Source organism: Ylistrum balloti, unplaced genomic scaffold (assembly GCF_031769215.1).
Source record: "Ylistrum balloti isolate Yb309-2 unplaced genomic scaffold, AGI_CSIRO_Ybal_v1 Utg370790, whole genome shotgun sequence".
NCBI classification, from domain to species: Eukaryota; Metazoa; Mollusca; class Bivalvia; order Pectinida; family Pectinidae; genus Ylistrum; species Ylistrum balloti.
Genome location: NW_026782461.1, coordinates 332,057 through 359,273, shown reverse-complemented (window position 1 = coordinate 359,273; position 27,217 = coordinate 332,057). Strand labels below are relative to the sequence as shown.

Genomic DNA, 27,217 nt, shown 5'->3' with positions numbered 1-27,217 from the left:
AATAAAGAAATTTATTTTTTAATTTGCAATCTTTGTTAACTATTTATCTTTGTCATGTCGTTGCTGGATTTGGTATATGCAGTGTAAAAACAAACATGTGAACGACCTAGACTTGACTGGATTGGTTATATGCAGTGGAAAAACAAACATGTGAACGACCTAGACTCGGCTGGATTGGTTATATGCAGTGTAAAAACAAACATGTTAACGACCTATACTCTGCTGGATTGGTTATATGCAGTGTAAAAACAAACATGTGAACGAGCTAGATTCAGCTAGGATTCTTTAGGTAGCGTTCACCATGAAACTTCTCATATAAAAAGTATTGAATCAAATAAATATAGATTAAGTGATTGTTAATGCTATTCACAGCTTTTAACTCTGAATGACTCTTGATTGTTATGGATATATATGTTACATGAATTAGTTTAAATGATGATAATTAATGAAAAAAATGATGAAGAGAGCATCAAACTCATTGGAGCGTTGGGAGATGTACTTTGTCTTTTAGATTTTGAAATAATCAGTTTGGATAAAAGACACATTTGGTTTGTGGAAAATCACTGTTTTGCAAGATATAGGTGATTTATTTTAATGTTAGACTTGCATTAGACACAGAGAAAATATTGACAGAAAGCATTGTAAGGTTGAGATCACTGTCACAAGCTTTCATGTAAAGGGCGATCTTTATATGGCCCACATGTTGACGAGTGATGATTCCAGTAGTGTATAAATAACCTCTGGAGCATGAAAAATAAACAAAACACACCAACACTACAAGAATAAACCTCCAAATGTTTAATGGATTTACTCTGGAAAGTAAACAAAAGTTGAAATATACCTAAAAAATAAAATTTATGTAGTAATGTGTGCTAATAAGTGTCACCCTTTTGCACTTAAAATGATTCTAAATCATCCTAATTATCTCTTGATGGCCAGGAAGAATTGTGGCAGGTACATTTAGTATATTTTCTGTGATGTGTACAGACATCAAATAGATGTATGTCGGTATGTTACATTATCCCCATATAAATTTTCACTCATGTGTCTGTGATGTGATGGGACACTTAATATGTGTATCATTTGTATATCTAGTCTCATGTTAAAACCATGCTAAGAATGTATGAGGGCGAGGACAGAGGTTACTTTACAGATCAGGTTGGTGTTGTCTGGTGGGGGTCAGGACTCTTGACACAATAGTAATTTGTCTCATTTTACTAGAATCAGGAGTTTTCCTCATTTTGTCTGAGTATATACACTATATCCCAGTTGTTATATGTCGCTACTGTAAAAACAAACAGTAGCAAACACGCTGTTAGGATTGTTAGCTTCAAATCATTCTAATGTATCAGTTTATGTTTCATATTGTTGTTTTCCTCTTTTTCACCTTTATTGCATTTTAAAAAAGTTACAATCATCATAAACAATTTTAACACTTCAAAATATTTATAAAAAAAAAATAGAAATATGAACCCATCATCAGACCATTAAAAACAAGATCTGGATAACCTAACTTTTGTACCCCAGAATTTTTTCTTTCGTGAAAAGAAATCCTGGAGTTGAAAAAAATAGTATCAATTAATAAGAAGATACATTTTTTGACAAAGATATGAAATTTTCTACAAATTGTAATTTTTATGTCCTTAATACCACATAATTAATCAATTTTGTCTCTCAGGTATACTTTAGAGGTGAAGAGTCCATTGTCCTGTAAGATATATGTATCTCTTCTATGGATATATATCCTTTAGAGGAAAAGTGTTTAAGGAAGTGGTAGGGAGGGATGTAAGACCTGTCTTGTGGTGATGTGGTAGGGAGGGATGTATGACCTGTCTTGTGGTGATGTGGTAGGGAGGGATGTATGACCTGTCTTGTGGTGATGTGGTAGGGAGGGATGTATGACCTGTCTTGTGGTGATGTGGTAGGGAGGGATGTATGACCTGTCTTGTGGTGATGTGGTAGGGAGGGATGACCTGTCTTTTGGTGATGTGGTAGGGAGGGATGTATGACCTGTCTTGTGGTGATGTGGTAGGGAGGGATGTATGACCTGTCTTGTGGTGATGTGGTAGGGAGGGATGTATGACCTGTCTTGTGGTGATGTGGTAGAGAAGGATATATGAATGGCAAGCTTTATATTTTTGGGTCTTGAGTGATGAATTGACGAGGAGGAATGTATGGGTGACTAGCCCTCTGATGTATAATTCTGCCAATGTTTCTGACGCCTTTGGACCTTATCCTAAACACCACACTGCATTTTATGGTAAAGTTGATACATTGTCACCATATTAAGACGAGTGAAGTGGAAAGATACCTCAAAATTTCTTGTCAGGGTGTGACCATTGAGGTGGCAAGACACTCGGCACTATTCTATTGTAAGGATATACAAGGAACAAGGAGGTATTGCTTTCGCAGAGGCACCCTAGAATTAATGATACGTTGATTCAAACATTGGAGTATTCTGAAACAGCCTATAGACTACTGTGTGTTGCAGGAGACAAGAGCTCATTGGCGACAGCAGACACACGGAGAGCTGTATTGAATGTTAGCCACTGTAACAGTTGTCTTGTTTTCACTTGCAGTGATGCCACCACGCGGGATGACCTTAGAAAACTGCCTGTGATACCTACCAGTGCCTTGAAGGAGCACCCTTCCATAGCATACTGGTAAGTACCTCTAAATACTGTACACTGGTATAATGTTGAGTGAGGAGAGAGCCAGCACCCTCTGGCCACGGATCTAGTTCTGTGACATCGTGATTAACAATGCTTCTGCTGTTATTAATGAAATTGATTTGGATTCAAGGGTTTTGTTTGTTACGTTATACCAGAAGGCTGTTAAATATTTACAAATTCTGATAGATTGTGCTGGTTGCTCGGGCAAAAATCAATCTCCAAATGTCATCTTTTTGAAAATCAAAAGATGCATAAATAGATTAGAAAATGTCAAAAAAAAAATTCAATATTTTATTTTTATCTTTTTTTTTTTCCCTATTTTTTCATTATGGCAATGATTAATGAGTCCTCATGTATTTCCATGGAAATATATTGATTTTGTCCCCGGCTGCCATTCTGTTTTTTACAATGATCTGTTAACTTTGATTTCTAGTGTCTTAGTCTCTGGTCAATGGTCCTGTCGGAGACGATTACATAATCTGCCCTTAGATTCTCTGTTGGCCACTAATTTGTCATGGTGATATTGATGATGTTGAAGTATAAAAGGATTTGTTTTAATGTTTGACGAGGTACTGGGTTTTCTGTTGATGTTGGTATAAGACTGGCTTTGTTGGAATAAAGCATTGTTGATCAATGGTTCTTTTGTATTATAGAGGTTATATAAAATCATAAAAGTACATCTTTGAAATATGCATGGATAATTTCTTAGTGTCACAAACACTATTATTAAATATATATAAATGTTACTGAATATACTGCTGTGGATAAAATAGACTGAAATATTTTTCTATATAGTTCACTAAATATACTGCTGTGGACAAAATGGACTGAAATATTTTTATATAGTACACTGAACATACTGCTGTGGACAAAATGGACTGAAATATTTTTATATAGTACACTGAACATATATTTTTATATAGTACACTGAATTTACTGCTGTGGACAAAATGGACTGAAATATTTTTATATAGTACACTGAATATACTGCTGTGGACAAAAATGGACTGAAATATTTTTGATATTACACTGAATTTTCAGATATTAAGTCTGTTTAGTGTGTGATGTAATGCATTGATTGAAAGTTGATCTGATGTCATGTGATGAAATTGTCTAGTCCTTTGTCTGAGGAGAGACTGATTGTTGCTCTGCTTCAAACGTCGTCTAATTAAGTTTTAATCATTGTGTATGAATCACTGATGAGGATCACCAATATAGCAGTGCCTTATCTGTGTTTCCTATCGCCACAGAATTTTGTGATGAAATATTCCATTATACTAAGAGTAAAAATATGACAAGACAGGTACTCGATTGATATATAATACAACTTGTAGTTATTCTGGTGACACGTGACGTCATAGAACTAAGCAGGTAAAAAATCAATGATAACACATATCATTGTTAAAAGTCATATCTTCATTTCATCATTAGGTGGTGGGCTTTTCAAATCACCCTTTCTCTGCTGTCTGTGATCATCTGTTTATCCTTGTTATCACTAAGTACCTGGATCTTCATCAGATTCCAAATATAGGTTTCCATTGGTTCTTAGTTATGGATTGTCCCAACCTTGAACTGATTTTAAAAAACAAATGGCCACCTGGCATCCATCTTGGAATTTTACAGTAATAGCTTGCTTTTTCATAAGAAGTACTGGATGGATCAATCACCTTAATTTATTTTGAGATTGATTGGAAAAAAACAATATGGCTGACAGGCTGCCATCTTGGTTTTTGACTGTATAAAGTTATCATTATTTCAGAAGAAGTACAGGATCAATCTTTCCCTAATTTTACATGTAGATTCCCTTTTGTCCCTTGTTGTGCCATTTTGATTATTGGATTAATTACAAGAACAAATGGCTGACAGCAGTCATCTTGGATTTTACCTATAGAAGTTTGTTATCTCTATTTCTCGGGAGATACTGGCTCATATTACAATATTGTATGTAGGACCTTATATTTAATAGCTGTTAGGGTGGTGACACAAGTCCAGTATCAGCTGTTGTATCACATTGGTTTCTGGTTAATTGTGTAGTGATAATCATTGTTTTTGCCACAATTTATGTGTGTAAGTTGATGAGGCTGTCCTATGGAGTGAATGCATTTAAGTGTTGTTAAATATTAATTCAGTTCGTCAGCGATCTTAAGATCTTGTAATGTTGACTGATAAGAGTAATTTGTCCAGCTGTCTACAGCTTTCTCTCCACGACTAGCAGTCATTAAGCAAACACTTAATGCAATCTTACTGGCCATCTCAACCAGACCTAATGTTATGTAAGTTTTGCTTGAATCTTAAACAGTCTGTGGCAGTCATGAAATAGTCTTTAGATATACTGTGTTTCTAATTACCGTCTAGAATTCTTGTAAACAGCAGTAATAAATATAACAGCAACAACAATGCATTCCAATCATATTGGAGGAAGCGCAGTACAATTAAATTGCACCATTTGCTCGTTGGTACTAAACATCAGAGAGTATGGTGCGTGTGCAGACAGGGATGGTTATACAAACCAGACGAAAACTCGTACAGCAGCCAGGAAGTAGCCATCACCGAACACTTAACAGTCTGCAGGAAATGAATAAAAATTGTAAAATTTTGTTTTCATTTGGTCTTCTATAAGTTTTGTATGAATTACAATGTAACATTGCTGATTGGATGTTCCTATAATGTTGTATTCATTTTATCTTGATTTTGGTTTTTTGGAAAATATCAGGAAGATGGTTGATAAAAAGTGACTGAAACTACTAATAGATTTGGAGACATGAGTTTGTCTGCATTTGTCTCCATCATGGAGTAATTGTGTTAACAATATAGGTTTCTCCCTGTCTATGGAAGATATTGGACGGTATTCTAAACGACATGCAAGTAAATGGTCTATACTTATCACATATACTGTGCACTTCTATTTCTCATCGGTTATTAATATAGGCAAGGCAAGGCAAAACAGTGAAGGAAACACTTTCTTTCCCATTGGAAAGAATTTTATTATGTTATCGGAGACTGCATAGTAAAAACGACATTCCATGAGAAAATGCTGTAAATTGCATAACACTGTTGTCATAGTTGAGGTGCATTTTTCCTTAATCATTCTAATTAAGGATTGGAGGAAAATAAAACTTTCTGAAAACTTTGAGAGCAAGAAATCTCATGTTCTCTCATAAGATTCTTGAATGTTGGAGTTCCAATATCTAGGTTTAGATAATTGGACAAGCTTATACCTGTTTCTTTGTTGTGATTTGAGGTAGGGGAAATCTAGTTTATCTATCTGCCTCGCTGGACAAAGTGTATTTGGAAACTTTTTTCTACATATAATATTTGCAAAGCTTGGCAGGAGCAAACACCTGCAGTTCAGAATGGTCAGAAACAATTTCTGTCTGTCTCCATGGATATGGAACAAAGCTAATTCTATCTAGTAACAAAATCTTCAATAAACTTGATTGAATGCATTACGACGATGGCGCATTCCTCTAGACTGTCCATGGAACTACACCCACCAATAACTTTCTCAACAGATTATCCTACTGTTACATAACATTGATTATTTTCTAGCCTTATGCTGGTTCACAAGGTAATGCAAGGTAATTGGGTTTTGTGCCCTGTTTGATCAATCCAGTCAGGTTCCATCGAATTTCCCAAGGAGTTATCGGGGTAAAAACTATCATGTATTACAGGCTTTCTGATAAATCTGCTCTTTCTACTACAGAGTCAATAGCTCGCTATCTCCAAGACAGAGACCAGTTTTGATGGACTTAGCTTGTCCAAAAGATTCCCATATTTGAGATGTAACATTCTTTGGTATTCTATGGACTGTAGTAAAGATATGAAAACTTCAAAAATCATGTTTACATGCACACATAGAAAGGTTTTTTCTTTTGACAACTATTGACAAGGGAATTAGTTTGAGAATTTTCTCAAGATTTCCACAAGTGTGAGGCGATAACAAGAGTAGGTGATGTATACAGGTTCCCAGAGGTCTTAGTCACGGCTGTGTTAAAAGTAGTTGTAAGTGGGGCAGAAACAGGTACAGCATGCATTAAATGGATGCAACCAGCATCCTCCATCTTGGCTATGAGCTGTCATCTACTGCTCAACCTTGTCACCAATTGTCATGGGGACATGAGGCACCAACATGTCTGTTATATCCCGCCCAACTGTCTCTACTACTTCACACAGAATTGTCTCCTCTTTTCCAAGTGGTGTGTCTTCCCTGATTTCTTGGCGTCAGATGTAAGTGCTTTGCTGGTGCAGAGAAGGTGCCTTTCACAGCTCTGATATGCCCAGTCGAAGTTTAAGTCGAGAACAAGACATTTTATTCTGTAGATTTTAGTGGCCAAGAAAGTGCTAGTGCCAGGGAGTTGAGGAACTAAGCTGAAAATAAAACTGTGGATAAACTGTTACACTGTGGTAGTAGTCTGTCTTATTTGTGGTTTAAGTGTTATTCAATAAGTAATTTACACTGAATTGTATTGAAAAATATAACTCACTGAATTATCAATATCAGTGGAAAGTTTTAAAAATCTGTATAATCCTGGTGTTTATAATCCTCCATCCTATCAATTCCACCTGAAAAACCTCCAAGGAATTCTTCAAGTAATGATTCGCTGTTAAAATTCCAATTACATCCGGTTTCAAGTGACAAATCCGTTATGAAAAAGTAAATAAATATTTCCTCAGAACACAGTGTTGACTAGGATCTGACCACTGTCTAACCACTGGGGGTCTAGCAGGCATTGCTGGTCAACTGATTAAGGGCAGAGATAGGACTGGACTGGTGTTTGGCCCTCGTTAATCAATCTCCCCAGGTGTTGTTACAGATTATGTATTTGTATTACATGGCCCTGGTGAATGTTTTGTCTGGCCTTCAGGCTGGGTGTCTGGAACATTTTACTGACGGTCAGAAGTGTAGCCATTGTAGATAGTTTGGTGTTTTTTCTTCTGGTCAGATGATCAGGTAATGGAATGGTTGACTTATCTTGGATATATTGCTCTAAAATGTTGTGAATGGGATACATCTCGATGACTGTGTTATAACTATATAGTCTGGACTCTTGGAGATTGCTGTGGACAGGTATAAAACAGTTCACTTAAGAAGGTGATGTTGATCAGATGGGTAAATAGTGTGGCTAAGGTGTGTGGATGAGATGGGTAAATAGTGTGGCTAAGGTGTGTGGATGAGATGGGTAAATAGTGTGGCTAAGGTGTGTGGATGAGATAGGTAAATAGTGTGGCTAAGGTGTGTGGATGAGATGGGTAAATAGTGTGGCTAAGGTGTGTGGATGAGATAGGTAAATAGTGTGGCTAAGGTGTGTGGATGAGATGGGTAAATAGTGTGGCTAAGGTGTGTGGATGAGATAGGTAAATAATGTGACTAAGCTGTGTGGATGAGATGGGTAAATAGTGTGGCTAAGGTGTGTGGATGAGATAGGTAAATAGTGTGACTAAGCTGTGTGGATGAGATGGGTAAATAGTGTGACTAAGCTGTGTGGATGAGATGGGTAAATAGTGTAAATAGTGTGGGCTAAGGTGTGTGGATGAGATGGGTAAATAGTGTGGCTAAGGTGTGTGGATGAGATAGGTAAATAATGTGACTAAGCTGTGTGGATGAGATGGGTAAATAGTGAGACTGAGCTGTGTGGATGAGATGGTTAAATAATGTGGCTAAGCTGTGTGGATGAGATGGGTAAATAGTGTGACTAAGCTGTGTGGATGAGATAGGTAAATAATGTGACTAAGCTGTGTGGATGAGATAGGTAAATAGTGTGGCTAAGGTGTGTGGATGAGATGGGTAAATAATGTGACTAAGCTGTGTGGATGAGATGGGTAAATAATGTGACTAAGCTGTGTGGATGAGATGGGTAAATAGTGTGACTAAGCTGTGTGGATGAGATGGGTAAATAATGTGGCTAAGCTGTGTGGATGAGATGGGTAAATAATGTGGCTAAGCTGTGTGGATGAGATGGGTAAATAGTGTGGCTAAGCTGTGTGGATTAGATGGGTAAATAGTGTGGCTAAGGTGTGTGGATGAGATGGGTAAATAATGTGACTAAGTTGTGTGGATGAGATGGATAAATAATGTGACTAAGTTGTGTGGATGAGATGGGTAAATAATGTGACTAAGCTGTTTGGATGAGATGGGTAAATAATGTGACTAAGCTGTGTGGATGAGATGGGTAAATAGTGTGACTAAGCTGTGTGGATGAGATGGGTAAATAGTTATAAATTTTCTTGTTAGAACTGTTGAAATTTTCTTCAATTTTGATTTAAGAGCTGTTTTACAATTTGCAGTGACATACAAGACACTAAAACATATACAGATGTATTTGTATGTAAGTGTGATAGGATTCTGTACAGATAGCACCAGATAACATGTAAGATGTGTTGAGAGAAAGATGACAAGTTTATCTCACAGATGTTTCCAATCCATCAGAGCTAGACCCTTGTAATGGTGCTTGTCTGTTGATATTGAATCACGAATCACAGAATTGCATACAACATATCATGTATATAATTTTATGGGTCTTCATCTGAAGGAAAAAAATCAGATGAGCCAAAAATATTAAAAGCCATGAGTATATTGGCTTGTTGAGATTTTGTACTGAGAGCTCCCCACGGCTGCTTCTTAATGTTCAGGTTTAAAGCGTGATAAGTTGTTACACTGCAAAGATGGGCACTTGATCCGTGTGATAAGTTGCTTGTAAAGATGCTTCTCCGTAAAGGTACAATCGCTTAATCCTTTTCCTGCGCCTTTGAAATGTATATAAACCAGTATTTCCTGTGATGTATCTGTTGGAGGGAGGTTATCAAAACAGCCAACCTTGACTCCCACGGGGTGCCGCTACCTCGGTTTAAAGGGCACACAAGTTTTTTTGAGATATTTTTTTATAGGTTATCTGTCCCCTAGTGTGAGGTATCTATGTAGATTAGAGCTCTTTCCCTGAACAGTTAGCCAGGCAAATTGGCCAGTGTGAGGAGGGGGGAAAAAGGATGCTTTATTTATCCTGGATGGCTTCTATAAGTTACCCAGGAAAGCTGGCCAGATTAAACATGGCCACGTATATCTCGGGAGATATTGTTCTGAAGGTGGAGCACACGTCGCACAATTGAATTCTGATTTTGGATTTGGATGAATCCTATTGATTTTGGTATGTATACTTCCTCACACCTCTAGGGATGGACTGATATAGACTGGCCAATCTCTTATAGACGATGGACATTGTAATCCAATATAGACACCTACAGGAGAGATGGCTGACATAGAATGACCAAGCTCTAAGAGTATAGACTTTATAATCTGATACAGGTTTCTCAGAATACCCTTTCATTTAATTTTGTTGGAATCTTGTTAATTGAAAATTGAATTAGTAAAGGAGAAACATATAGAAAGATCTCTTAATTGATGAGACTATCATAAAAACAGTTCAGGAATTTTCATTGAAGAGAGGAGAAGGGATGGTATATTCATAGGATATTTATTAAAAAATTTTGGGAGGAGGCTTATATGATATGGACTTAATCAGCTTTGCTGTTTTCATTAGTGTGACCAGTTCATAATTATTTTGAAACAAAAAAATTACAATCACATATGATTTTTTTTTTTAAACATACATGTGCATATTTGTGGTTTACATGTGCGTTAGGATGTAGTAGTGGTATGGTAAGATTAAGTATATGTGGGATGTGAGGTAATTTTCATGGTTGAGCTACAGAACGATTACTTCATGATTAATTAAAATGTCTGCAACATTTCAAGAAAATTACTTTTACACTGTATGCTTTATTAATCAAAATTTACATCTTTTTTTTTTTTTTTAAATAACTTATCCTTGTAAGCTGTGAACATGTACAGTTACATTTCTGAAGGCTCACTTAAAAACATTTCTACTACTGCTGTGTTGGTGTAGCTTAATTACACCTGGGATGGTAGAAGGCAGATTTAAATAACATTAAGACTCAACATGCAAAGTGTACTGGAATGTAACTCTATATACTTGTTGGTACATTGACACTTTGGTCATTGATTTTGTCTCCTTTCCTAATTGATATAAATTGTCAGTAGGTTTGCAATTTGGATGTTTGACCAAGTGCAAGATTGTGTCTGATTGGCTGACAGTGTCAGAAATGAAAGGGGAGACTGTGATAGCTCAGTTGGTTAAAGTGTAGGTCTATGTTGCCTCTGTTAAAGATCCATGGTGTGTGATTTGACACTCCCAACCCATGGCAGTTATGTTTCTAAGGAAGCTGAGAAATGCTTTGGTATGTGCTGGTGTGGTTTAGTCTTTGGGTAAGACATTTTAGCCTTATTGTATTTGATGGCCTGTGACAGGCCTCCTGTATGTTGTTCAGTGCGCAAGGCACCAGCAACTACAAGGAAATCCATCTCAAAATGACCTTAGCTGTTCATGGGGAGGTAAACCTGACATAGAAACATTCAATTTAAGGCAAGTCCTGAGTTGATTTAGTAAGTTTAGAAAAGCATGATTGATGATGACTCTGAAAACTTCAGCTTTTAGATGTAAGTTTGAACATGATGCATTACTAAGGTCAGAACTAGGGCCAGTATATAAAGCTGATTGGTTGTCAGGGTCAGCACTTGGGCCAGTAAATACAGCTGATTGTTTGTTAGGGTCAGCACTGGTACCAGTAAATAAAGCTGATTGGTAGTCAGGGTCAACACTAGGGCCAGTAAATATAGCTGATTGGTTGTTGGGGTCAACACTAGGGCCAGTAAATATAGCTGATTGGTTGTTGGGGTCAGCATTGGGACCCATAGATAAAGCTGATTGGTTGTCAGGGTCAGCATTGGGACCCGTAAATAAAAATGATCGGTTGTCAGGATCAGCTATGAGATCAGCAAATAAAGCAGATTGATTTTAGCCATTGGAAGTAGAGACCTGTAAAGATCTGGAAAGAAAATATGTTCAAGATGTAGTTTAGATAGTCTTGTTAAAACAATTGTATTAATAAACCCGTGCTCCCAGTCAGTGAACCCAATTTATCCACAAGATTGACAGCCCAATCAGATCTACTTTATTGTGTAAATATTTTAACCATTGTTCTATGTAAATAGCTTTAAATAATTTAGATTAAATCCATTGAGAGTCATGTAAACTGTGGCTGATCTGTTACCACAGATACCAACTGATCAGAAAAAACTGGTATTGATCACAAGAAACAGAAGCTGCTCGACACAAGCATAGTCCAATTGTTTATGGTTGTGTGGAGAGTTAGATAATTGGTTACTTCATTGTCCCTGTGTGCAGGCATGTGGGTCATACAACACTGATCCTAGCGGTTAGACCATGTCTGTCTCCTGTACTGCCTATGTTTCATACCAAAACTGTCATTTCCCTGAAATTTAAGCAGTGAAGACTGTCAATAACACAGGCTCCTGACAGCTTCACTGAATAAAGTTGTTTGTTTGGGAGAAAAATACAAACTCTCAACAGCTTGCTTAGTGCAGTTTTAGGATTATCGTGTCATTTACAATACACGCTTATATGAACATGTTTATCTCATTGCTCATATGATCTTGTTTGAGTTTCCTGAAATATTTTGAAGTTTGGGAGACTGTGCTAGCTGCATGGATGGTATACTGAATAAATTCTGTATCTATTGTGTGATGCATATATCATTGTCTGTATGTAAGCAGTTTTGTCTGTGTATCTGAAGACACATTATGTACTGCTCATGTTCCTTACATGCTAATTGATAAAATGCTGTGATGATTCTCAATAGTGACAATCTTTGAAGGGTAAGAAATCAGTCCTTCCATAGGTGAACTTAGTGTAGACAGACATACAGTTGGATGGATGGGTGGTATCAACTTTGTGCTGCCTGGTAATGTAAAAGTCAGACAAAAATTTCTGACTTTGTTCTACTTCAGTAAGAATGGTGATGATAGAATATGTTGGTATTAGAGAGGATAAACGAATAGGAGGGGAGAGGTATATATCACTATGCAGAGGTTAGAAGGGAGATAGTAGACACAGGTGGGAGGGGAGACGTATATCACACTATACAGAGGTTAGAAGGGAGGTAGTAGACACAGGTGGGAGGGGAGACGTATATCACACTATACAGAGGTTAGAAGGGAGGTAGTAGACACAGGTGGGAGGGGAGACGTATATCACACTATACAGAGGTTAGAAGGGAGGTAGTAGACACAGGTGGGAGGGGAGACGTATATCACACTATACAGAGGTTAGAAGGGAGGTAGTAGACACAGGTGGGAGGGGAGACATGTATTACACGGCCTCCTACAGAGGTTAGAAGGGAGGTAGTAGACACAGGTGGGAGGGGAGACATATATCACACCTCCTACAGAGGTTAGAAGGGAGGTAGTAGACACAGGTGGGAGGGGAGAGGTATATCACACTATACAGAGGTTAGAAGGGATGTAGTAGACACAGGTGGGAGGGGAGACGTATATCACACTATACAGAGGTTAGAAGGGAGGTAGTAGACACAGGTGGGAGGGGAGACATATATCACACCTCCTACAGAGGTTAGAAGGGAGGTAGTAGACACAGGTGGGAGGGGAGAGGTATATCACACTATACAGAGGTTAGAAGGGATGTAGTAGACACAGGTGGGAGGGGAGACGTATATCACACGGCCTCCTACAGAGGTTAGAAGGGAAGCAGTAGACACAGGTGGGAGGGGAGACATTTATTACACCTCCTACTACAGTGGCTCCAACAAGTACTGTCAACTGTCTTAAGATTTATATCCTCAAGACATTCCATCTCCTCAGAACAAAAAATGAGAACTTTTTGGCTCAAAAGTGTTTCTGTTAGTGGGTCCATCTTGCTGATATGGATGGGCATTCTTTTTCTTTAGAAAAAAATTACACATATATCTATGTATATTGTTTTTTTTTTCAGTGAGGAACGAGTTATTGAATACTACAAGAAACTTGTGTGCACCTCCAGGGGTCTGTCTATTGTAAAGTAAGTATATCCCTGTTCACCAGTGTCGTCCCTATTTTTATCTATATAACAGTTGCAGTACCCTGCTTGACAAATCTTAGATCCATGCCTGATAATAGATTGGCTATCATTTACACAGCAGTAGGTCTAGCAGTCATTAACAGGCCCACAATATTAGTGATGCTTACATGTATAAGGATAACAAGGTTTATAAATGAATATATTCTGGTTGGAGTTTGTTTTTAATGCAGAATCAATTAAAAAATTAAAAAAATTATATAGAATCCAATATGACTTTGCATTTTTGTGTCATTAATCATGGAGAACAGTTTAGCTTTTGTAAATGATGGGCCCCAAGCCAAATCCTGTATCAATCAGTTGTTGTTTGTATTCCACAGCATTTAGTGAGACTTGTTATACAGGGTATTCTGCACAGTGATCGGGTAAAGTGGTCTGACATCTATTGTGGCAAACAAAGAGATAACTTGGATCAATTCTCATATTCAGTGCTGTATCTGGATTTGAAAATGCCAGTTTACTAATCAATTAAAAAGCGGTTTGTATAGGCTACAGAAGGGAACAAGGTGTGGGAAAATTCCAGATAGTACTCTTGTTTATAATGCAGTTGAGAAAGGGTGCACTGTATATCTAATAGACTTTGGTGCAGGCACACGGATGTTTTTGTGTGTATTATGGATTGTATCACATTCTAGGACAATAACACCTCCTGGATATTTGATCAGTATTTATTATTTGCATCACAAATTTATTAGGTAAAAATTGTACAGGGATTGAAATAGATGTATTTATCTAGTGTCTGTCCTGGATCGAAGGAGTAAACTTGTGCTAGGATTAAGAATAGGTAAATTGATGTCTTTGTAGTGAAATTGAAGGTAAAATATCCTGTGAGAAAGATCAGTATGATTTTATCACAGCGAATTGAAGAAATACATTTTTGTATGTACCTGATTTGTGGACAGAATTGCATTGTGGGTAAAAAAAGCTTGTCAGTATTGTAGTGTGTATGTAAAATCTTATAATGATATCGTTATGTCAGTATTCATACATTTCTGTGTCACTTTCCTGTTCGTGAAGAACATCATTGCTTCTGAGGATATGTAGGAGGAGCTAATTTCCTGATACTGAGAATGACTGTACTAAGAAACTGAAGGAAAAGGACTTATACTTAATAACACTTAACATAGAATGTAGATCCTTGGGATTTCACTTTACAAAAGAAATTTACAGCACTGTTGGTACATGTGACTGATATTTCAGTAACTATCTTCTTTTACGTTTTACAGTTATATGAGCATAGTGGAAGCACTGCCTACATATGGAATACACTATTACGAAGTAAAGGTGAGTATATGATGCTATGTCACAACCACTAGACATAGACCCGATGTTATACTTATGTTCCATGTGTATCTTGTTCTCCTGGAGGGAGGCAATTTGTTTACTTTCAATTAGGGAAATGTGTGAAAAAAATCTGTTTATCCTGGAAAATGTTCAGGAAGTGGTAGCTTGTTTCTCCTTGCTTTTGTTGAGAGTGATGTACACTCTGTATGTCATAGTCCTTACTGCTAGATCTGTAACTAATTATCACACTTCTGCTGGGAGGTATGCTTTTTATGTTTGAAAATTGACTGTTGGGTTTTTTAAGGCAAAATTTTGGAATTATGAGACGATACTGTTTTAATGTCTATTGTAATTGACTTTGCAGTAGATGAAAAAAAAAAAAAATGCAAAATTAATCTTTAGAAAAAGCACTTGATTTAGAATATGCAAGTATCTAAGAGGTAAGGTTATGATGGATAATGTTCGGATTTCACTCTGAACCAGTTTCATCTCTAGAATGGATTTAGAATGCAGGTTTGGCGGGAGAAGGAAGGGGGTATACTTGTAACATCATCAGACTGATGGTTGATGCTTAGACTGTTCAGATCTCCAGACAGGAGAGTTCCCACTCGGCAGTCATCAACAGGTCACTTGGGTATAAAAGAGATCAAGTCTTCATCATCTTCACCAGCTATCTGTCCTTTCATTATATCAAAGATGGGACATGATCTCATCTCCCAATATATCCTTGTCTGGATGTGTGATTTTATAGTTGTCAGATGTATGCAGGCTGTCTAGAAACGTAAACTGTAATCCCCACACAATTGTCCTCTTGATCTGCCCATTCATTTCATCAGTGAATTGGTACTTGACTGTGGAGTATGTAATCTCATTGATATGTCTCTGTTTGAAGTGATGAGTACAGTCACATCTTTATCACTGGGTAAGCTACCCAAGTAAGGCATGTGAGTAAGATATACAGGTAAGGTACATGAGTAAGGAACATAGGGTAATGTATGCTGGTAAGGTACACTGGGCAAGGTACATGAATAAGGAACATAGGGCAATGTATGCTAGTAAGGTACACTGGGTAAGGTACATGGGTAAGGAACATAGGGCAATGTATGCTAGTAAGGTACACTGGGTAAGGTACCCAAGGAACATAGGGCAATGTATGCTAGTAAGGTACACTGGGTAAGGTACCCAGGTAAGGTACATAAGTAAGGAACATAGGGTAATGTATGCTAGTAAGGTACACTGGGTAAGGTACCCAGGTAAGGTACATGAGTAAGGAACATAGAGTTATGTATGCTGGTAAGGTACACTGGGTAAGGTACCCAGGTAAGGTACATGAGTAAGGAACATAGGGTAATGTATGCTGGTAAGGTACACTGGGTAAGGTACCCAGGTAAGGAACATTGGGCAATGTATACTAGTAAGGTACACTGTAAGGCACATGAGTAGAGTACAATGGGCACAGTACATGTACAATAGTAAGGTACTGAGTAAGGAAAAGGTACATTGAATAAGGTACACTTGATAAGGTACACTACTGACTAAGGAAAAGGTACATGAGTAAGGTGCACAAGTAAGGTTTCTTTGGTAAGGTACATGAGTAATGTATACCAGTTACATGAGGTAAGATATACAAATATCTGCTCTACCTATTGATGGCTATCAAATCAGCTTTTATTTCTATACCAATCTGCTCATCCACCAAACCCTACTCACTAACATCAAGGGTGTTGCCTCGAAATGATCGGCTTGACATTTTAGGCAGGGTTATTTTTGTGTAATGTAGCGAAAGTGATGCGTTATTTACAGAATATTTATATGCTGTTTTACGAGGATTCATGAATCATCTGATATAGTCCGTATTGTTACCATCTGATGATAGTGTGATACCAGATAAGGTAATAGAAGCTTTAATTTGGCTTACAATCTTTGTAATTGGGCTCCATATATAGCTATTAGTCTACACGGATAATGTGACACATTAGTTGTTCTGGATGTTAGTTGGCTGTGTTTATAGTCTGCCATACTTAGATATCTTAAATGAAATGTTGGTCTATCATGATAAAAATCTATTTTCATTAAGTTTGGAGGTTTGAAATCATGTACGTTTGTGTGGTGTAATTAAGAAAAAGAGTAGTTACTATGGTAATGTTATATCCCTTGGCTACAGACAGATGAGGTTTATTTACCCTAGAGTACACCAATAAACATTTTACAAATTCACCTGTTGTAAATAATTCAGATCAGAAAGTGTAAATCTTCTGGTTTTGCCTTAGAGAACTTCTGATATATATCACAGATAACAAAGACAAACTTGTATAAGGTGCATTGCTGGAAGATCTAGTAAACATATCAATATTTTATTAGCATACTTTACTAACTCTCTGAGAATATGTAGAATGTGAAAAGACAAAATATTAGTCAGGATTATTTACAAACCTTCATGCTGTGTTCTTTCGAGTTTATAGCTTAATGTTCGCTGTATGTTGTCATGAATAATACATTTTATTGAAACATCTGATTGTAATATGTTTCTTGTGTGTTTTAAGATAGTTAAACATTTTATTGTTTTGTGTTTAAATACATCTTTCTAATTTCAGGATAAAAAGGAGATTCCTTGGTGGTTAGGAGCAAGCCACAAGGGGATATCAGTGTATGACAAGACAGACAAAACAACACCTAGAAAGGTTAGTTGTCTCCCTTTATCTTATCACGGTACCATGTCAGGATGATTTCACTGGATTCCTGTATTTATGATTTCTGTCGTTTGTTAGAATCCATAATTCAATTTTCTTAAAATTTGAAAAGTTCATGGGAAAAAATTGGTATGATGGTATTTTTTATGCTCACTCCTTTTTCTGGTGAGGGGCATACAGAGTTACCCTTGTCCGCCATTTGGTCATATTTTCAAATTTGCTCATATCATATTAAATGGATACAGATATACAAGTAATCATGCAGATTAAGTTTGAATATGGTTGTGATAATTTTTTTTCTTCACTTATGGCCATTTAACATTAAGAATTATGATTTACACACACATTCACACAAACACACACCCACAAACAGCAAGACTGGAATTGGAGAACCTTACCTAACTCCATTGGGAGTTTGTTAAATAAAACTCTGCAGGCATGACTTTATTTTAATTCCTTAATTCATGAGTACATACTTGAACAAAGCCAATGATACTAAAAAGTTACAAGTTTCTCCTTGGTTACCAGCAAGGACATTCCTGTCTCAAGATAGGAATTCATATCTGGAAACTTCCAAACTTATTAAGAAAAAAAATAAATTTCAAGTTCTTTGTAGTACTACAATAACAACATTTTCGTGTTGTGATTTGCAATGATAAGATGTGATATTTCTCAAGAACTTATTTCCTACGCACTTTCAGAAATTTATCAAGACCCATACAATACTTGATCTCGGTCTTTTTAGTTGTGATGTTGTATGTTAAGGACCATAAACACTGAACAAGAATTACCAAAACTTTTATCAGTTAATGTCTATTCAGTTCTGAGATGTATCACTGATGGCCCCTACCTTGTCAGGTTTGTTGGAGTAGACAAGATTTAGTTTCATACAAGAGAAACTAGGCATAGATACTGTTAAGGATTACTGAGGACGTAAGATCTGTCTTCTATTTGTAAACTGATGCTAAATAATTATGACCACACACCAGGTACAGTAAACAGGAGTGTTTCAGCGATTGGGAGCGATCAAATCTTTAAAGCATGTTTAGAAACCAGAAAATTATACAAAAGAGTTGTTAAACATACAGACTTTCACATAAATGTATGTTTCTTTGCTGGTTATCCAGTAAATTGTTTATCTTGTTGATTGAAACCAGTGGATGTCAGTAATGTAGACCGTGAATCAATTTCATTATAATCCCCGCAGCCAGCAAAACACACCTTTATACCATCAGTACAGTGTAGAGAGAGTTTATTGCCAGTTAGCCAGATCTGCTGAGCTTGTTTCCCCCAAGTCATCCTCACAGTAGTCTTTTCCTTAGACACAACACAGGACTAACAGAAGGAGGCTGTGTGAGGAATATACAGGGGACATATGACTGTAACACTAGTTTTATATGTTAACATAAGGACAGTAGTACTTTCAGTAGAATGAAGCAGTTTGATACGGTGATGCGGTTTTCTAGGTCATGATCCAGTTATTTAAGGTCAAGTCACTGTAACATGACATAAGAGATAGTCATTTTATTTTGTTTTTCCTAATACATTTTATCTAAACTTACGTCACACATCTCTGTAATTATCCAGGCTTACTACGTTAATAAGTTTGGGATGGCATTTGTGATTATGTAGCCATCTTTTGGCCTGATTTTAATCTGATGGTAATAGTGAGTGTATGCTACTTTTGAATAATAGTGAGACTGAATCCTGGGAGATAATGTAGCTGTCGGGGGTTATAAACAGGTTTCTGGATTAAACAGGTTGTGTTAACATGAAAATAGATGTAATGTATAAACTAGTGCCAATTCTGATTTAATACTGTAAGTCTTATTTCCGCAGCTTAGGTTCTGACGCCATGTAATAAGTGTATATATAAGTGTGTTGTTTGTAAGACTGTAGGATTAGAGAACCAAATGTTGGAGATGGTAGATTTGGATTTCTCCACGGTGTAACTTTGCAATCTATACCAAATATAAAACACAACAAAAATAACATTCAGAAATTATGTGTATGAATATCAAAGAAAACAGAACTTGTAGCACAGGAACTCTACATTAAGTGGAGCATATAATGTATTTTTGGTATACTGACTGTTGATTGACTTGGAGTAGATTGGATATCCAGAGTTTTATGTGAGGGGAGAATCAGTAGTGACTGGTGTGAGTTCCACAGCATTAGCTGGTGGTCTTTGTGTGACATAACCAGAATCACCAACAAGGTATCATGGTTGTCAGTAAGTGTAAACTAATTGTGCTTACTTGATACATACAATTAGCTATCGGGTTACAAGCGATAGGTTTGTGGAGGTTAATATCAGCATTTTGGTTCTTGTGGGATAAGTATGGGTGTGGAAGGGAAGAAATCTAATAAGCTGTAAATCTCTTTGAGGTCTGCTCCGATGTACTCTGTAGATACAAGATAGCATGGAGGTGGCTCCAGGGGATTTCTGAATTACAGTTCTGAGATGCATAAGCTATTTAAATGTTGATGAGTTGATATTCATAGATTTTTTTCTATGTTTTTTTCAGATATTTACATGGAAGCTTTTAGAAAATCTATACTACAGAGATAAGAAATTTTCGATTGAAGTCCATGATCCAAAACGGTAAGTTTTTGATGAAAATTAGTTGTGTAACAAAGAGCTCATGGTATAGGGGAGACAACTGTTTTAAAAGAAAGCTGTATTTTTTGTGTCTTTGTTGTGGGTTTTTTTTTTTCCCAACCACTGCCTGAGTTGGTGTTGGCATGTATGTATTTATAATCTTTGCCTGCTCTGTGGTTTTTATTTTTGATTTATTTTACGTTTACTCCCTAACTGTAGTTTTGAATTATTGTTGTGTTCAGTACGAACCCATTTCACTCAACCGAATAAAAGGTTATGATAAATGAAATAAATAAATGGATAAATAGATAAATAAAGGCGTATAATTTTAAAGATATATACATATTTGTATTCAGCCTCGCGATAAACCACATCACAATTGTCAAAACTGTTCATTATTAATAGTGAAGTTTTTGTTGCCAGTCTAATTATTCAGTTTCTAGATATAAGCTGCTTTTACCAAAAGTATTTTTAGTTGCTGCACTAGTGCTCTCATTGTCAAAACTATTTTATAGACTTTATTTTAGACCCTAGAAGTGAATGTTTTCTTTAAATTTCAAACCAGATATTGAACCTTTACTTGGTATGCCATTCAAAACCTAAACATTCTAACCATTGTTAATGGCAGAGCTGCATTGCTTGTGTCTGAGTTTCAGTGCTCAGTGTTGTTTGCTAATAAGGCTTATTGTGTTATCGTTAACTTCATCCTCATGTGTATTATATGGTGCAAGGGAGACAAGTCTGATTTTTGCAAACCAACTTGTGTACAGGGGAAGTAAGACCATCCATGTACATTTTTGCCTCCTAAGGGAAGCTACACATGGTATTCTGGACAGCATGCCACATCATATGTAGTGTGGTAAATGGTTCAAATGTATAGCCTGTTGTTTAGTGAAATTAGATTGGTATAAGGGTAGATAACTCTCTGTAACTCCTGTACCAATGTCCTATTTGTTATTTGTATAAAGACAGATAACTGTTTTTTATTAATTGTATATGGGTAGATAAATCTGTCTCATTTATTGTTTGTGTAAGGGTAGATAACTTTGTCTCATTTATTATTGGAATAAGGTAGATAACTCTGTAACTCCTCTACTGATGTCATATTTATTATTTACTAAAGGGTAGATAGCTCTCTGTAATTCCTGTACCAACGTTTTATTTATTATTTGCATAAGGGTAGATAACTCTCTGTAATTCCTGTACAGTGTCTTTTCATTATCTATATAAGGGTGGATAACTCTTATTTTATTATTTGTATAAGGGTAGATAACTTTTTCTCATTTATAATTGGAATAAGGGTAGATATCTATGTAACTCCTGTACTGATGTCATATTTATTATTTATAAAAGGGTAGATAACTCTCTGTAATTCATGTACAATGTCTTTTCATTATTTGTATAATGGTATATAACTCTTATTTCATTTAGTATTTGTATAAGGGTAGATAACTCCTGTACCGATGTCTATATTATATAATCAGTTGTCATAGTAAACAATGTCTGTGTAAGTCAGTGTTGATATTTCACTATTAACAGATATTTTAACCACAAGACATTTTTTTGTTCAGAAATATAATAAAATGGAATTATTTTTTTTACTTGTTTTAAAACTGGACACTGTAGAAATAGTATATATTGTACCTATATAGACACTGTAGGTGTTGGACACTGGTATATATACTGACCATGACTCCTTCCTATCTTTTACCTGTTGACCCAAACATCTCATCCATGTAGATAGTGCATGTGTATGTATGCTGGCGTGTTGTCTTTTGTAGCATTGTTCATACGCTCAGCAGCTTTAATCTGTATGAGGACGCCATTAGAGAGCCACCAGAGGAATTTGATGACCTTTCCAACGCCATTTCTGACCCTACCACTCAGTAAGTACTTAGATATCCACCAATCAAAAGAGGGCTTTCTACATCTTTCGGATTTCCCACCAATAGAAAGAGAGCTATCATCACCCTAAGTCACTGGTTGGTCAGCGAGCTACACCTTGGCCTTCAAGCTTCTTCACCAAAACATGGCAAACAGATTTTATATTATTGATAGTGTTCATTTTTTGATATGCTTTCTCAATTGTTTTTCTCTTTTCAATTCTAGAAAAAAAATCTTATTTTCTATTCAGATAACAAAAATATCCTTGGCTCCCAATTGGCATTTTCTTTTGCATTTTGCTTTTAACAAGGTTCTGCCAAATTCTATTGATAAACAAATACTACATTTTGCACGACAGCATGTTGCTTGGAGATATAAGGGAGATAACTCTTTAAGGAGACAACAAGATCTGATGATGCGATGCTTTTCATCTATCCACATATTGTCTTGTGGGATCAGTTTTATACAGACACATCAAAACATAATTGTCTGTCATTGTTTGCAATACTTTTTCAAAAGAAGTTCACCCATGACATAGATATGGTCTTTCACCATTATTTTGGATACTGTGTGTGGTCAGTGTGCCTGACCAAGAAATAATTGACTGTGTGCTATATAAGAATCATCATATCTGCTTTGTGGTTGATACATAACAGTATCTCTCTAACGGACTTGCTATACATTAATTTTTGCTCCAGTGGAAGATATTTTAGAACCTTCTAGGAAAAACCTCTCTTTGTCTTCTGATTAAGAAGTCAGGTGTTTGGTATGAAAATTCCATTTTACAGAAATTCTTTTCTTTACAACTATTGACATATTAACAAAACTCTACAATCACTCTCCACTGTACACAATGGTTTTCTTTATCATACCAGGCTTGTTATCTTTTCAGATTGTGTCATGCTTGATCCCAGTTTTTTGTTGCACCTCATATTTGCTATGCTTTTGCTAGTGTTGGATATTTCTAATTTGCTTTGATTTTACTTTATTTGATTTCTTTTGTGTATTTTACTCTTTATTTATTTACTCTGTATTGTAAATACAGTAATTTTATTGTGGTACATGTGTTAATGTAAACTCTAACCAACTGCTGAACATCTATGTGTATCAAAGGATAGGTTTCATGTTGTTTGTTATAACAATTAAATTCATAGACATATAGAAAAATATTGTATATTTGTAATGTGTTAGATAAAGCACATGATGTGGTTTGCGTAGTGAATGGGAGATAAGATAGATTTAATCATATTAGAGTGGTAATGTTTTAGGATTATACCAGGAAAGTGAGATAAAGATCAGGTTTAATCATTAGAGTCGTGATGTTTTTAGGTTATCCCATGAAGGTAAGATGATGATTCAGACTTAATCTTAGTAGAGTCGTAGAGTCCTGATGTTTTAGGATTTAAACCAGGAAAGGGAGATAAACATTCAGACCATTACTACAGGAAAGAACAGGGATAAAGTTATTGAAGGGTTGTACTAAAGTCACGCAGGATAATAGCATGTTTCAATACTAATTCATAGTTATAGATACAGCATAACCAAATAATGAATTATACTGTGCCAGGAGGGGTGACGAAAAGTGAAAAAAGTGAATGTCAAAAACTATATCGACAGATGCTCCCAGAAATCCAAAACATTTCATAAAGTTCAATATTGAATTATATGATCATCAAACTTTTTATCACAAATGAAAATTGTATCAGAGTTTTATCATTGACATTGATTAACAGATCTGAAGGAATTTTTGGTTATTTGAATTGAGAGAATTTGTGTTTTGTATATTATATATTTAATAGTACATAATGTTGGTACTTTATTTAAGCTTTACAACTGTCTTGATAAGATATGATATTATGGGATATTATGTCCTTGTGTTAACATTATCTTGTCTGAAGCATAACAATCTACCATATTTGGTTATTTTTTCAGGGAAAACACTTCAAATTCAAAACTGTGTAATATTTGTTTATTATCTATACAAGTTATTGACCAGTAAACCACTTCAAAAAATTGTACCATCAATTTGACAACCTATTTTAAAACATTGATTAATGAAGAGATGGGATAGGTTTTAATTTTTGCCTATTTTCAAGACAAGAAGAAGGTATCATTTTGGTCTCTATTTTTTTTTCTTTCAAATTTCATATTTTTTTTATTTACCCATCTGAAGCATAAAATATTAGCAGCTAAAGATGTTTTAAGTGAGAATTCATCTATAATTAATGGACTGACCAACAAGGTTTCAGGTCTTTTACTAAGATAAAGGTTGGATCAAAATTTTGGTGTTACTACAGGATTCCTTCAGCTCCGGGTTTTAGCTGACCGCATGTTAACATGACAGATTCTTTGTAGTTTTTTCAGGACTATTTATCAAATGTTTTAATCTACAAATAAAAGTGTTTATTTGAAACTTTTCAGTTTTATTTTTTGTAATGACAATATCTGCTTCTGTTTCAGAGTGTCAGTGAGTCGGCGGACATTTGGTCCAGGGAATGTTGTTGTCCATGCTTGGTTTGGGGCCACACCACAGCTGACAAAATGTATCTGGTCTATGGCCGTAGCACAACACCAATTCTATCTCGACCGCAAACATAGCAAGGTCAGTACACAATAATATAATCCTACACTTTGCAGTCATCTCCCTTAGGGCAGATTTATAAAAGACTGTTAAAAACCAACAAATATTTACATTTATTATAAACTATATTTATTTTACAACCATTGAGAACAAATTGTATCAATAACTTCTGTATGTCCACATGGAAGTCTGTTAGGGCTTTCTTTAGGAGACACTTAAATCAAGAGAACCCTGCATGTGCCTGTTCTAGAATCAAATGCCTGGTTACCATAGTGAAGGTGTTTTTGCTGTATCACTTGACCTCTTACATCACTTAACTTTGCTCATTGTTGACTCAGTCATACTGAGTTAAATTGTGGTTTTTGTTACTTTTTTCAAAGCTGGAGACTCAGATTAATTAAGATTAAGGGAGAAAAACATTTCGGTAGATTATGCTTCTGATGTTGAACGTTCATTTTCTTGTCTTAGGTTAACCTTCCTTGTGTGCGGAGTGTCAACGAAATTGCTGCCGAGTTGTCACGGAGTACAACATCTCTAGGCTCACTTGGGTCAGACGGGATAAGTCGCAGCGGCAGCTCAGCTAGTCTACCGAGTCTGTCCACGTCCAGATTTGACTGTGAGTGTTACCTCAGTTTGTCTCTATTATTGAAACTACACTTAGATTTTGGTGTGAAACAGTTATATCCTGATATGTCTGTTTGTGTATAAAAATCTCGAGAAGGAAAATAGTTTGAGAGATATTAGCACGTCAAAATAGTTTGACATTGCACATAACAATGCCATTTTATATGGGTGGTTTAAAAAAGCTGTGCAACTTTTTTCCGTGTTATCTTGAAAGAATTGTGATGACAAAACTGCTTTTATGCCAATTTAGAGAAAACCCAAAATATACACAAGGAAAGTTGGATGGAAAACCAACTCTTTTATTTCTTCATTTGCGTCTTAAAGTAAATTTTAATACGGTGACTAGAAAGCATCGCTCTTATTGGTCAGAATTATTACATCATCAATGAAAAGTTTTATCATCGCTAGTGATGATATAATATATTCCTATATTTCACTGGCAAACGTGTAACAGATATATAAGTATATATGATTCACATGCCAATACATAACGTTGAAAAGTTAATGTTGTCGCTTAAGTAACTGAATTCTTGTCTTATTTTTAATTTCTCCAACTATCTATTAGATGTGTCTTTTTTTATAAGATGATCAAGTGCCTTAAATTTTTTAGATTATTTCACATCAAATTTTGATTTTTTTAACAGAAATTATATTGTTATTTATTTTTTTTTTTTATAACAATCATTTTTTTAAATTAAATATCTTTAAATGCTTGAAAAAACACCAAGATGAAACAAATTACTTACTCGTATACAAATTGGTCTTGACATTCTGCTCTGGTTTTATCTACAACCATTCATTAAGATTTTTTATGAGGTAGCTATATGTTATGTAGAAGTAATCAGGCTATGTTTAACTCATGTTGGATGTGGAGTATTTACCTTCTACTCCAGTCAGGGGGGCATTTATTTGACACTGTTTAATTAACTAATAAACCAATCAGCTGGTACCTCCTAATTAGTGGTGAGGGCCAGGTGTCTACCCTGACACCTGTTTACTACAGAATGAAGTGGGAAATCTCGTCTTAGGAATCCACAGTTCTAGTGCTATTTATGGTTCTATGGTAGTGTGTTACATGTTTATGATGGGTGTGACATGATTGGGTTGTTTATGGTCTTCAGTTGGGCGGGGTTGCTGAACTTATAGGTACACCCCAGGTAGGCAGACAGGTGGGTGTTAGAGGGTGTTACCTTGGATGAAGTTTGATCAGAAGGCTAATAAAGATATATCTGTGCATGTATTCTAAATATCATCATATTTGTAACACTAATAAAATGGAACAGTCTTGGCACATAGCCAGACTATAAACTGCTGATTAAATGGCATTTGAAGTTAGTGATTAAAACCGGAATTCAAATATTTTTACATCATTTATGCCAGTGCAATGGGTTCATTCCAAATCATAAAAATGAATTGAATTTGTATTTGTTTGAAATTAAGGAGAAAAAAAACATGTAATATTCAACAGGACCAATAGAAAAAACATATTACATACTTACCAATTTAAAACTCATTGCAATTCCTTAAAAGTAACACTTTATAATGGGTATTATTTTAATAAAGAATGATTGAAAGTTCACCAGTGTCAGGTATTGTCCTGATCATTCTTATCATGTTAAGATAGCATGTGCACCTATACTATTATCTGTATAGATATAATGTATTGTCATAGGTTGTAATGTTGATGTACAGTATTATAGGACTTTATCACACCTTACAGATGATGTGTAGGTATGGAAACTACTCTCCATTGTTTCCAACATGTGGTACCATATTCCCACAGAGATCTTTACACCTGTGCCAGAGGATAATGGACTCTTACACTTCATTTACCCACATACCCTACATCAATTAACACACCTCTCTGTATTTCT

The 27,217-nt window shown here is 35.8% G+C and overlaps 1 protein-coding gene across 4 annotated transcripts in view; it reads left to right on the top strand.

The window, feature by feature from the left end:
* The window catches only part of LOC132558410 (FERM domain-containing protein 4A-like), a 111,603-nt gene that overhangs the window by 64,618 nt on the left and 19,768 nt on the right, over positions 1-27,217 (top strand). For all 4 annotated transcript variants that reach the window (XM_060222969.1, XM_060222967.1, XM_060222966.1 and 1 more), the window contains 7 exons: positions 2,580-2,663; positions 13,556-13,621; positions 14,905-14,962; positions 17,557-17,643; positions 20,181-20,257; positions 24,599-24,740; positions 25,188-25,335. In XM_060222969.1, coding sequence (XP_060078952.1) covers positions 2,580-2,663; positions 13,556-13,621; positions 14,905-14,962; positions 17,557-17,643; positions 20,181-20,257; positions 24,599-24,740; positions 25,188-25,335 — 662 coding nt within the window. The remainder of the gene's footprint in view (positions 1-2,579; positions 2,664-13,555; positions 13,622-14,904; positions 14,963-17,556; positions 17,644-20,180; positions 20,258-24,598; positions 24,741-25,187; positions 25,336-27,217) is intronic.